Source organism: Monodon monoceros, unplaced genomic scaffold, assembly GCF_005190385.1.
Source record: "Monodon monoceros isolate NGI ecotype Baffin Bay Population unplaced genomic scaffold, NGI_Narwhal_1 Super_Scaffold_7, whole genome shotgun sequence".
Classification (NCBI taxonomy): Eukaryota; Metazoa; Chordata; class Mammalia; order Artiodactyla; family Monodontidae; genus Monodon; species Monodon monoceros.
This window is the reverse complement of record NW_021703784.1, coordinates 106,957,510-106,969,778: the sequence shown is the minus strand read 5'-3', so window position 1 is coordinate 106,969,778 and position 12,269 is coordinate 106,957,510. Positions and strand designations below refer to the sequence as shown.

Here is a 12,269-nt window from a genome sequence, read left to right as displayed (position 1 = left end):
CACACACACACACACACACACACACACACACACACACACACACACACCCCAACCATGCAGACCTTCATAACCTTTGGATTTATACTACTTTGGATTAACCACTCCTTGAGGGAAGGTCTTGGGAGAGAATAGTTTCACTTTCTGCACTTTTACCTTCTACTGCCTAAGTGGAGCAATAATACCTTTTATTACTAAGTTAATTTGGGCGGGTGGTTCTCACTATGCAGTTTGTTTGGCACGAGTTTCTAAGCAGAACTTTAAAGAGAACCTGTGACTCTGTGGCACTAACTTCTTCCTTGACGAAGGCAGGCAGGGTGGGCCTTGTTCTCCGCTAACAGAACACTGCCGGCTGTACTTCTGCACACCTACTTCTCATGGTTCAGTTTATAAGGCTCTGAGACCCAGAAATCAAAGCAGGGGAGATAGGCGTCTCATAGGATTTTGTTTCATAGACGTGGTCTGTGTTAATGAGGCAGTTTCTTGCCGGTAGTGGAATATAGTAAATGGAAATTTGTTTTTGTGGTGAAGTCAGTGGATTCTTTTATGGGTAATGATGAGTCAGTCCAGGAGAGTTTGGATACCTAACTTTTCCGAAGAGTTACTTTAAACCCTGAACTGAAACTTTTAAAAACAGAAATATTTTTAGAATATACTTCATCATGGTGGAGGATGAAAGGGAGACTGCCTTAGGTAGGGTATTCATAAAGGGCCTCTCTGAGGACGCAGTATGTGAGCTGGGTCCTGAGGGGAGAAGGGCTTGCGGTAGTCTAGGGCTAGTTCTGCTTGAGGACCCGAAAGCCAAGTGCAGCTGGAGCGTCATGAGTGAGAGGGAGAGGAGCAGAAAGGAGCCAGATTGCTGGGCCTTGGAGGCCCTTCCCTGGCAGGAAGTCTGAGTTCCTCTTAGGTGTCCTGGAGGAGGCGTCTGAAGAGGATCAGGTGAGTGACAGGTACACCTGTATATGAAGATCACCCTGGCTCCTGTGAGGAAATAGATCGGAGGAGGCCAGAGCGGAAGGTGAAAGTTGTTACAGTCCATACAAGAGACGTTGGTGGCAGTGGAGATGGTGAGAATAGTGTATTTTTCTGGAGGAAAAATGGACAAGACTCCTTGATGGATGGATGTGAGGGAGAAGGAGGGCCTCAAGAGAGTTTTCTGTTGGAGGTGAAAACGTCACCCGCATTGGTGGCAATTCTGGTGCTCAGTAAATGTTAGTTGTTTCCTAGCTCAACTGCATAAGAGCTCTTGGGGCAGTTTTTAGCACAGGTACTCAGATGTCTGCTGCTGTCATTGAGCACACACTCTACACTGGGTGTGCATTCCTCACCAGATATCTATTGAGCACCTATTAAATGCCAGGGACTATAGTGGTGAATAAAACACACAGAACTGCCTGCTCCTATGGAGCCTACATTCTGGTGGATGGAGATAGACAATAAAAAGAAAATTGTGTCATATGTTAGAAGACAGTAAGTACAAGAGAGAAAAATTAAGGAGAGAAGGTGATGGGGAACATTGGGGCTGTGGGTTTTCAACTTCAAAGAGGGTGACCAGGATTGGTCTTGCTTTAAAGGTAACAGCTGAGCAAAAGACTTGAAGGCACTGGGTCATGTAGAAATTGCAGGGTGGGGGGCACATCTTAGATAGAGGGAACAGCAGGTACAAAGGCCTTCACTGGGGGGAGAGACAACCAGTGTGTGGAGGAAATAGTAGGAGGCTGTGTGTCTGCAATAGGGAGCCAAGAAGGAGGTTAGGTAGGTTAGGTCGGGGGTATTGGAGGTGGGGAGACAGAGGTCACAGGGCCTGTGTAGCGCATTGTAGAGGTCGTGGCTGTTTTCTTCTCACATGCCAAACACTGAAGATAATGAGACATGATCTCTCTCCTCAGAGTAGCTCAAGCCCTTGTAACGCAGAGTGGTAAGTGTGGGAGATGAATGGTGAAAATGAGGGATGATCAGCTCAGCAGGATGAGCTGCAGACGGTCAGGAGAGGGTGGTCAGGCATGGTAACATGGGATAATGCCTGGGTCAGGTCTGCTGAGCTGATAGGGTGTAGGGGGATGATCCATGAAAGGGGGGAGCATCATGCATCACACTGCGGAGTGACATGAGTGGCAGTGGGACACACTCAAGGAGTTGTGGGTGGTTCCTGGAATGAGTAGTGCCTGGTGGGTCGGGAGATGTGGCAGGAGAACAAGGTGGGAGGAGCAGGCCATAGCCAGATCATGGGGAACTTCCTCTGTGGGACATGGACCATGGACATATCTTAAACAGGAGAGTGACACTATACAATTTATTTTTTTATCAGTAGAATAGTAATTTTGAATGCGAAGGATGGATTTTAGACTAGGTTTAAAGGCAGGAAAGCCAGTTAGGGAAAGATTGATTGCTCTGGTCTAGAGAGATAGCAAGGGTCTGAGTCAGGGCAGTAGGAGTGGAAAGGTAGGGGTGGATTTTGGAGATACAGAAATCATAATTGACAGGAGGGACGAATGGGTAAAGTACTCTTTACTCATAGTTGCTTTGACTGTATAGCAGAAATGCCATTTAGTAAGAATGGTAGAGTGAGGACCTCTGTAAATCTACTCCTCCATAAAAGCAGTGAAAACACTGGTAAAAATGGTCAAAATAAACTTTGTTGGAACTCTGGAAATGAACCAAAAATTGACATAATCTCAGGAAGATTTATTCAGGAAAAACTGCTGAACCTCCAACTTGACCTACTGTCATTCTCTCCCATGATCTGTGGTAGCATTGAAAGCCATCAGCCTTGCAGCCATGGTAACTGTGAAAACCAGCAGCCTTGCAGCCATTGGAAGGGGCAGATGAGATTTGAAGCCCCTCAAAAGTCCTCTTCTCAGAGTGTTGTTACTCTTGACTGGCCTTGCAGCTTTCTGGAAAAGCCCCATTTGCAGAGCTGTCATTATTTGATCTCACTCGCTGGGAAGAGCACTACCCTTAGTGTCTTTGTGGCAAACGATCAGTGGCAGTTAATATCACAGTTGGGGGCAAACAAGAGTCTGGCCAAAATCTTAGAAGAAAGATACGAAGAATGACATGCTATTAGGGGGCTTTGAAAAGCTCTGATAGACTCCTGTGGATCTCGAAGGCTGCACAGAGGCAGGACTGTGTATATGCCTAGGAAAGATTTGAGAGGGCCCTAGTCTCTCACCTCTGTCTAATCTTGAGTCCCTCCACAAATAAGAAGTGAAGGCAAAGGCAGAGTTATAGCTCCCTGAGTACCGGAGGTGTGCCTCAGCACTCGCACAGTTTCTTGGTGTCTGGGACACTTATTAGTTCAACACATTTAAAGAAATTCCTGACCAATCATTAACTGATCACTAAGCTAACTGAGCAAAGACTTATAGTAACTGTAAACGATAGGGAATTGTAGACTTTACAGAACTAGTTCAGTAAAGTCACTAAACAAATAACTATAGCAATAACAGTCCCTGGGAAAGGGGCAGTCTGAATTCCAGGGTTGCCACAGTGTATTACCTGAAATACTAGTTTTCAGTAAGAACTTATGAGATGCACAAAGAAACAGGAAAATATGGTCTATACACAGGAAAAAAGTAGTCAATAGAAACTATCCTTGAAAGGGTCCAGATGTTGGACTTAATAATACTAGACAAGGACTTTAAATTGGCTACTATAAGTATGTTCTAAGAACTAAAAGAAACTGTGTCTAAATAATTAATGTATGAGAATATCTCACCAAGTAGAAGCTATCAATAAAAAGGTAGAAATTATTTTTAAAAAAACCAAATAGAAATTCTGGAGTTGAAAATACAATAACTATGAAAAATAAAATAACTATGAAAAAATGAAAAATTCACTAGAGGGGCTCAGCAGTAGATTTGAACTGATAGAAGAAAGAAATCAGTGAATTTGGGAATAGGTTTGTTAATATAATTAAGTTAAGATCTCTATTAAGGTAAGTACAGATCCAATCTGAGGAACAGAAAGTAAAAAGAATGAAGAAAAATGAACAGAGCCTCGGAGACCTGTGGAACACCATGAAGTATACTGATATACCCATAACTGGAGTCCCATAAAGAAAGAAGTAGGAGAAAGATGCAGAAAGAATATTTGAAGACATAAACTCCCCAAATTTGGTGACAAACATTAATCTACATATCCAAGATGACTTCCAAATAGGATACACTCAAGGAGATCAATACTTAGACACATCATAGTCAAACTGTTGAAAGACAAAGGAAAAAAGAATTTTTGTTTTTGGGGTGCGCCACACGGCTTGCAGGATCTTAGTTCCCTGACCAGGGATTGAACCCAGGCCACAGCAGTGAAGGCACCAAGTCCTAACCACTGGACTGCCAGGGAATTCCCTAAAATGAAGTTTGTATCAAGCTAGATTGTTTTAAGTTAAGTGTTGATTATAATCCCCAGGCAATTACTAGGAAAGTAACTAAAAAAAAAGTAAAAGAAACAAGTGAATTGAAATGGTGCACTGAAAAATACTTCTTAATGCAAAAGAAGACAGTGATGGAAGAATGCAGGAACATGACAGAAGACATATATAGAAAACAGCAAAGTGGCAGATGTAAGCCCTACCTTATCAGAAACTAACTTAAATGTAAATGGATTAAACCCTCAAGTTAAAAGGCAGGATTGGCAGAATGGGTTAAAAAAAACATGATCCAACTAAATGCTTTCTTCGAAAGACACTATAGATCAAAAGATACAAACAAAAGATACTAGTGAAAGGAAGAAAAATGATGTGCCTTGCAAATAGTAACCAGAAGAGAGGCGGAGTGACTATACTAGTATCAGACAAAATAGACTTTAAGACAAAAATTGTTATTAGAGTTATAGAACATTTTACTGTGGTAAAGTGTCAGGCCCTCAAGAAGATATATCAATTCTTTCTTTTTTTGGCCTAGCCTCAAGACTTGCGGGATCTTAGTTTCCCGACCAGGGATTGAATCCGGGCCCATGACAGTGAAAGCGCTGAGTCCTACCCACTGGACTACCAGGGAATTCCCAATTCTGAACATATTCATACCTAATAACAGAGCTCAAAATACATGAAGCAAAATACATGAAGAGGGACTTCCCTGGTGGCGCAGTGGTTAAGAATCCACCTGCCAATGCGGGGGACACAGGTTCGAACCCTGGTCCAGGAAGATCCCACATGCTGCGGAGCAACTAAGCCCGTGCGCCACAACTGCTGAGCCTGCGCTCTAGAGCCCGCGAGCCACAACTGCTGAGCCCGCGTGCCGCAACTACTGAAGCCCGTGCGCCTAGAGCCCACGCTCTGCAAGAAGAGAAGCCACCGCAGTGAGAAGCCCGTGCACTGAAATGAAGAGTAGCCCCCGCTCGCTGCAACTAGAGAAAGCCCGCGCACAGCGACGAAGACCCAACACAGCCAAAGATAAATAAAAATAAATTTAAAACAATACATGAAGAATTGAAGGGAGAAATAGACACTTCAACAATAATAATTGGAGACTTCAGTACCCTGCTTTCAGTAAGAGATACAAGTAGACAGAAAATCAGCAATGAATAGAAGACTTGAACAACACTAAGTCAACTAGACCTAACAGACATCTATAGACTGCTTCACCCAGCAAGTGCAGAAGATACACGTTTTTCTCAAGTGCATATGGAACATTCTTCAGAATAGACTGTATGTTAAGCCATAAAAAAAAGCCTCAGTAAATTTAAAAAGATTGAAATCATACGAAGTGTGTTCGCCAACCACAATGGAATGAAGTTAGAAATCAGTAACAGGAGGAAATTTGGGAAATTCACAAATATGTGGAAATCAAACACCCTCCTAAATAACCAGTGGGTCAAAGGTAAAAACACAAGGGAGATTAAAAAAATAAATGAAAATAAAATCACAACACACCAGGGACTTCCCTGGCGGTCCAGTGGTTAGGACTCTGCACTTTCACTGCTAAGGGCCCGGGTTCGATCCCTGGTCAGGGAACTAAGATCCCTGCAAGCTGTGTGGTGCAGTCAAAAAAACCCAAACAAACCAAACAACCCACAGTGACATCCCACTTCACACACACTAACTAGGATGGCTAGAATAAAAGTGATGGACAATAGCAAGTGGAGAAATTGGAACCCTCGCGCTTTTATAGTGGTGATGTAAAATGGTGCTGCCTTTTGGGAAAACATCTCGTCAGTTCCTCACAGTGTTAGACATAGAATTGTCGTACGACCCAGCATTTCTGCTCCTAGGTGTCCGTCCACTCCAGAGAAATGAAAGTGTGCGTTGACACAGAGACTCGCACACGAACGTTCATAGCAACATTATTCGTAAGAGCCCCCAGTTCATCACGTGATGAACAGATAACAAACTATGGTATATCCATATAATGTGATATTATTCAACAGAGAAAAGGGATGAGGTACTGATACATGCTACCTTGAAAACAATCATTGGGAATTCCCTGGTGGTCCAGTGGTTAAGACTCCGAGCTCCCAATGCAGGGGGCCCGGGCTCGATCCCTGAACAGGGAACTAGATCCCACATGCCGCAACTGAAGATCCTGAATGCCACAACTAAAGATCCCACACACGGCAATGAAGATCCCGAATGTGGCAACTAAGACCCCGAATGTGGCAACTAAGACCCCACGCAGCCAAATAAATAAATAAATATTTTAAAAAAATCACGCTATCTTTTGTAAGTGGTGAAAGAAGCCAATCACAAAAGAACATATAAAGATTGTATTTATATGAAATGTTTAGAGGAGGTAAGTCTGTGGAGGTGGAAAGGAGATTAGGGGCTGAGGAGGGAGGTGTTGGTGCATGACTGCTGTTGGGTGTGGTGTTTCTTTTGGGGGAGATGAAAATTTTCCAGAATTAGATAGTGGTGATGGATGCAGAACTCTGAATGTACTCAAAGTCATTGAGTTACATGCTTTAAATGAGTGAATAGTTTGATACGTGAATTATATCACACTAAAGCTGTTAAAATAAGATATACCTGTTAACATTTGTCAGGGTCAAACGTGGTTTTATCTTCTGTGGCATAGCAACTTTTAATTTCTTTGAAATCTTTTGTTCCAGTCTGCTGTTGTTGAGGCTTTCTTTTTGGAGGCCCATCCTTCCTGTGCACAAATAAAGAGAAATAGAGAATAGTCCTGATTATGTTCATGACAGTCTCCCGTGGGCAGGCTGCTGCTCTGTGTGTGCTTTTTTTTTTTTTTTTTTGCGGTACACGGGCCTCTCACTGCTGTGGCCTCTCCCGTTGCGGAGCACAGGCTCCGGACGTGCAGGCTCAGCGGCCATGGCTCACGGGCTCAGCCGCTCCGCGGCACGTGGGATCCTCCCGGACCAGGGCACGAACCCGCGTCCCCTGCATCGGCAGGCAGACTCTCAGCCACTGCGTCACCAGGGAAGCCCTGTGTGTGCTTTTTGATGGTCATCTGTGCAGCCCTCATCACAGCACTTCGTGGTGCCTCATGTGACGAAGGAGAACTGAGGCTCAGCGAGGTTAGGTTGCTGGCCTGGGCACGTGGAGTGGCATTCCAGGGCAGGCTTGCTTCCAGAGTTTGCTCTGCTTCCTGCTGTGCTGACCGCCTTCAGTATCATTTTAACAGTGATACCGTCCTTCAAAAATAGGCTTTTGTTTACTCAATTTTGAGCTTTTGGCTTACTCAGTGAAATCATTTTATATAGAGACTAAACTTTATTTCGACCAAATTTTATTGTAAATTTCAGACTTCCTGCCGTGCGATTTTGGCGGTTTGGTGTGTTAGTTATAATAAGCTGTGATAGGCCCCTGTGCTCTTTGTCTGGAATCAGGCTGTTCCCAGAACACTAGCACTGTCAGTTGATGAGCTCAGCTTGCAGGCAAGAAGAAATCATCAACCAGCATGTTGTTCCGGAAGAACGACCAGGGGCGGTAATTCTAGAAATCCAAGGGCTTTTTTCAAAGCTTGTCCCCCTAGAGTGCATTCTTTGCTATTTACTGGATGCAAATTGTAGCTTGTTTTTGGCAGTGGTTGTGGGACAGTCTAGGTTACTCATTAGCTACCAGAGCGCCGACATCCACTGTGGGAATTGCCTGTTAGAAGCTTGGTATTTTCTGTGGCTGACAGACCTGCTGCGTTTTAGGTGGAGACAGCACAGGGTGGCAGAGACCAGAACCTCTTTACTGTGGAACGGAGATCAAGCTGCAGGCATGGCGAGGCTTGTCACCGCGTCCCAGCTACACTGGCCGATGCTTCACCCTGTTAGAATGGGCTTCAGAAGTCAGGGTAGGGCAGTGACCTCTCCCGTTCTCCCAGAGCTGATGCTGCATCTAGAAAGATCGGATTTATCGCTACATCTGCTGCCAGCAGTGTGGGGTGGCTGGGCTTCTGTCGGGAGGGAAGTGCAGCTTGAGTGAGCATGAACTGGGGATGGGGAAGGCCCCCAGGGCCCCAGCGCGTGCGTTTCTCCCAGGTGTCCTCACCACCTGGAGGAGGATGGCAGTTCGGTAAATTTGGGGCATAAGTTTGATTTGAACGCGTTGATCTGTGTGTGGTGTCAGTCCCCCACGGCCATACTCGACTTTCTTTAAAGCCTCACCTTGGACAGGAGTGTGGGAACCGGAGCAATTCCCAAGGGTGTTCCCAGGGCTGCCGCTCAGGCACAGCCTCGCCCCGTCGGGTGGAAGCACCACCACCAGCCAGCAAGGGCCAGCGTTTGTGGGCTTGTGTCCTTGGCCCCCGAGGTCTTGTTTCCCTGTGTGATGAGGGCACTCAGCCATAGTCCAGTCAGTGGACCAGGTGTCCAGTCCACACCTGAGCCTGCCCGAGTCTGAGGTCTGAGGAAGTCTGATTTTCTTCCTTGTATCAGCTGCTTTTTTCCCCAGATGTTCAAAAGAGTTCTTTCTTCTTCTTTTTTTCTTTTTTTTGGCCGTGCTGTGTGGCTTGTGGGATCTTAGATCCCCGTCCAGGGATTGAACCTGGACCTTGGCAGTGAGAGTGCAGAGTCCTAACCACTGGACTGCCAGGGAATTCCCAGAATTTTTTTTTTTTTCTTTAAAGTCCAATGGTTTTATTAGAATATGTTTTGGTGTGTGTTATTTGGGGTCGGTATTCCCAGGTATGTGGTGTGGTTTTTTATGTGGTTTTAAATCTTTTATTTACTTTGTTTAATTTCAGGAAAGCTTTTTCAAATGACGTGCTTTAGGCCGTTCCACTGCCCAGTTGGCCGTCTTCCTCAGGGACTCCTACTGTCCATATGCTGCATCTTTGTCCATTTTCAGTATTTGCTGCTTTCTCCTGTATCCTTTATCTCTTTATTCATTTCTTTTTGCTTTAACTCATTTTGTTTCTTTTCATTCTTTTCATCTTCTGTTTCTCTCCAGACCTCTGTTGTGTATATTTGTTCTTCTGTTCCGTTTCTTAATTTATTTATTTTAAAAATTTATTTATTTTTGGCTGCATTGGGTCTTCGTTGCTGCGCGCGGGTTTTTTCTCTAGCTGCGGTGAGCGGGGGCTACTCTTGTGTGCGGGCTTCTCATTGCGGTGGCTTCTCTTGTTGTGGAGCACAGGCTCTAGGCACGTGGGCTTCAGTAGTTGTGGCACACGGGCTCAGTAGTTGTGGCTCACGAGCTCTAGAGTGCAGGTTCAGTAGTTGTGGCACACGGGCTTAGTTGCTCTGCAGCATGTGGGATCTTCCCAGACCAGGGCTCGAACCCGTGTCCCCTGCATTGGCAGGTGGATTCTTAATGACTGAGCCACCAGGGGAGCCCTCCTTCTGTTTCTTATTCCTCATTTTTTTTTTTTTTTTTGATGTGCCACGCAACTTGTGGGATCTTAGTTCTCCGACCAGGGATTGAACCTGGGCCCTTAGTAGTGAGAGCGCAGAGTCCTAACCACTGGACCACCAGGGAAGTCCCTCTTATTCATTTTTGAAATGATTTTTTAAATTTCTAATTTACCTGGTTTCTCTTAACTAACGTCTGAGTTTTTCTGTGGGTTTTTAAGTGTCTTCCCTGTTTTTCTTACTGTTCTCCAGCTTGTTTGGAGATAGAGGCTCCAGTGTTGCTGTGGTCTGTGCGCTGCCTGTCTGCCGGGTGTTGTTTTACTCTTTCTCCCCTTCCTTGTCGTCTCTGTGTGGAGTGTAACTTGCTTGTCTTACATGGAGTTCGTCCTCTGGGCTGTGGCAGGGTTGGGGGGCAAGGTCCAAGGTGGCTTTCCTGTCGCACAGACTCCCTCCTCCACCGTCTTCACCAGGCGGTGCTTCCAGGCTTTCCTGGGCCCTGTCCACCGGTCTCTGTGGCCCTCCCTGTCCCTCGTCACTGTGCCAGCCCCTGGTCACGCTCCGCCCCGTGTAGTCCCCCGGGTCTGTTTGGGGCTCTCCCTTCTACCTCCCCTTGCCCAGGTGTATTGCTGTGAGGTCTTGTGGCTTTTAGTAGTTTCCCTTTTGAGGGAACTGTGCTCAGAGATGCGGAGTAATTTCCCCTTGGTTGCAGAGTGAATCAGAGTCTGCTTTTGTCCTTGGACCCCTGTGCCTCTCCTCTGGGGGAGCCTGACCTCCCCTGATTGAAACAAGTGTGTGTGTGTTTGCTATAAATTGGCTGATTTTAAAACAGCTTTGGCTGGAAAGCCCTAGCTTCTTGCCCCAGCCGCGGTCTTGTTGCCCGGAGGGAGTGCAGCTCATCCATTCGCTTCTGTTTCTTCTGCAGGCTACACCTAAACTCCAAACTACATGCTTTTGGTTTTATTTTGTGATTTACCCGTCTGGGGTAGTAGCTATAGATCCCCGTAGTTTGTTTAGCATGTTGCCCCCTATCCAGTACCTCCTAATCTTTTTATGATTTCTGCTCTGGTTCTGACCCGTCTTGACTCTGAACAACACAAGTTCCTGCCATGCAGGGGTCTCTGTTTCCCTTGGGCGTGGGCGGGTAGAGCAAAGTGCGAGTACCGGAGAGCAGCACAGACACACAGGTTCCTGCATCCTTGTGAGAAGCACACGCGCACACAAATGCGTACACGCGGGCACGCACACTTGCACACACACGTGGGCCCCAGAGTGCGCCGTGCTCTGTCCACGCTCAAGCCAGGCTGTGGGCAGAAGGTGCCCATGACCTTGTTTTCGTGGCCCTTTCAGTCAGGTCAGAAAAGCCTACTTCAGCAAAGGTGTTACTTTTTCAGGAAAACTTAAGAAAACATTTGCCCTTAACCCGCCGCTCCGGGGCATCAGGCCCGCTGCTCTACATGGTGCCCCCTTGGGTTCTTGGGGCACCTCTTCCAGATGATGAAGCTGGCACAGCTGGGAGCTGCCTCCCCGCAGTGCACTCAGGGCTGAGAAGGAGGGTCAGGATCCCCTCCCTGACCCCCTGATCCCCCCTGGTTCCCCAGATCCGCCTGCCGGGCTTGTTTTGTTAAAGTTCTGCAACCCCCCCTTCCCCCCACTTGGAACGGCAGCTCCTGAGGGCAGGATGTGTTGTTTTAACCTAAGTCCTGGCACCTTGAACAGCATCTGGGGGGTAGCCTGCCTCTGTGCCCTGTCTGGGCCAGGGGCTTTCTAGGGTAGGAGTGGCTCAAAGGAGGGTTCCGTTACACTCAGGCAGATGTTAAACCCTGTTTATTAGCGAGTTAGTCGTGAAAGATAACTGGTGCTGTGGGAGTGCCCTGGGGAGTGGGAGGCTGCCTCACTTCGAGGTGAGATAAGCTCCAAGAGTGGCAGTGATGGAGGCTGGGCGGGTGGGCAGCGAGTCTGCAGGACGGCCTGGTGAGCCCAGCGTGTGGGCACCTGTGAGGCCCCAGCCTGGCAGTGCTCCAGTGCGGGCGGTTGCTGTGGCAGCCTTTCCTTCCCCTGGGAATAGAGTCACCGAGCCAGGGACTAGCCTGGGGAGGGCCTTTAATAGTGAACTTAATTCCTGCTTTCCAGAAGCGATGGAAATTTACTCAAGTGTGAACTTACAACTCACCTGCCCTGTGTGATGAACAGCTTCTTATATTTTTACAGTACTTGTTAAGATGTGTGGCCCTGGAAAAATCGTCTCTGCTCTCTAGGCCTGTTTCCACACCTAGTCAAGGTGGACTGAAGCTGAACACACATGCCGACGCTTGTTGAAGGAAGGCCGATTTAGCACTAGATGCAGGATGTAGGGGAAGTGGGACTGTCATGTGTTTCTTTATTGTACCTTCCATCCTTTTTTAATATATTGGATGATTCCCAAACTTCATTGGATATTATAAAAGTGGACCTATCAGATTTTGTAGGTTGGTGCATTTCATAAAGAAAGAAAATTCGAAGCCTACAGTAGTTAAACCTTTATAATTTTTAAAATT

The 12,269-nt window shown here is 46.5% G+C and overlaps 1 protein-coding gene across 4 annotated transcripts in view; it reads left to right on the top strand.

Annotated features, from left to right (window-relative positions):
• AP2A2 (adaptor related protein complex 2 subunit alpha 2) overlaps window positions 1-12,269 on the top strand; it is a 63,169-nt gene that overhangs the window by 12,494 nt on the left and 38,406 nt on the right. Inside the window, exon 1 of one of the 4 annotated variants that reach the window (XM_029207314.1) lies at window positions 8,066-8,237. The exons of 2 other annotated variants lie outside the window; for them this stretch is intronic. In XM_029207314.1, coding sequence (XP_029063147.1) covers window positions 8,162-8,237 — 76 coding nt within the window. In that variant the 5' untranslated portion in view covers window positions 8,066-8,161. Of the gene's footprint in view, window positions 1-8,065; window positions 8,238-12,269 lie in introns of those variants that run through there. One more of the 4 variants, XM_029207315.1, reaches the window with a different exon arrangement.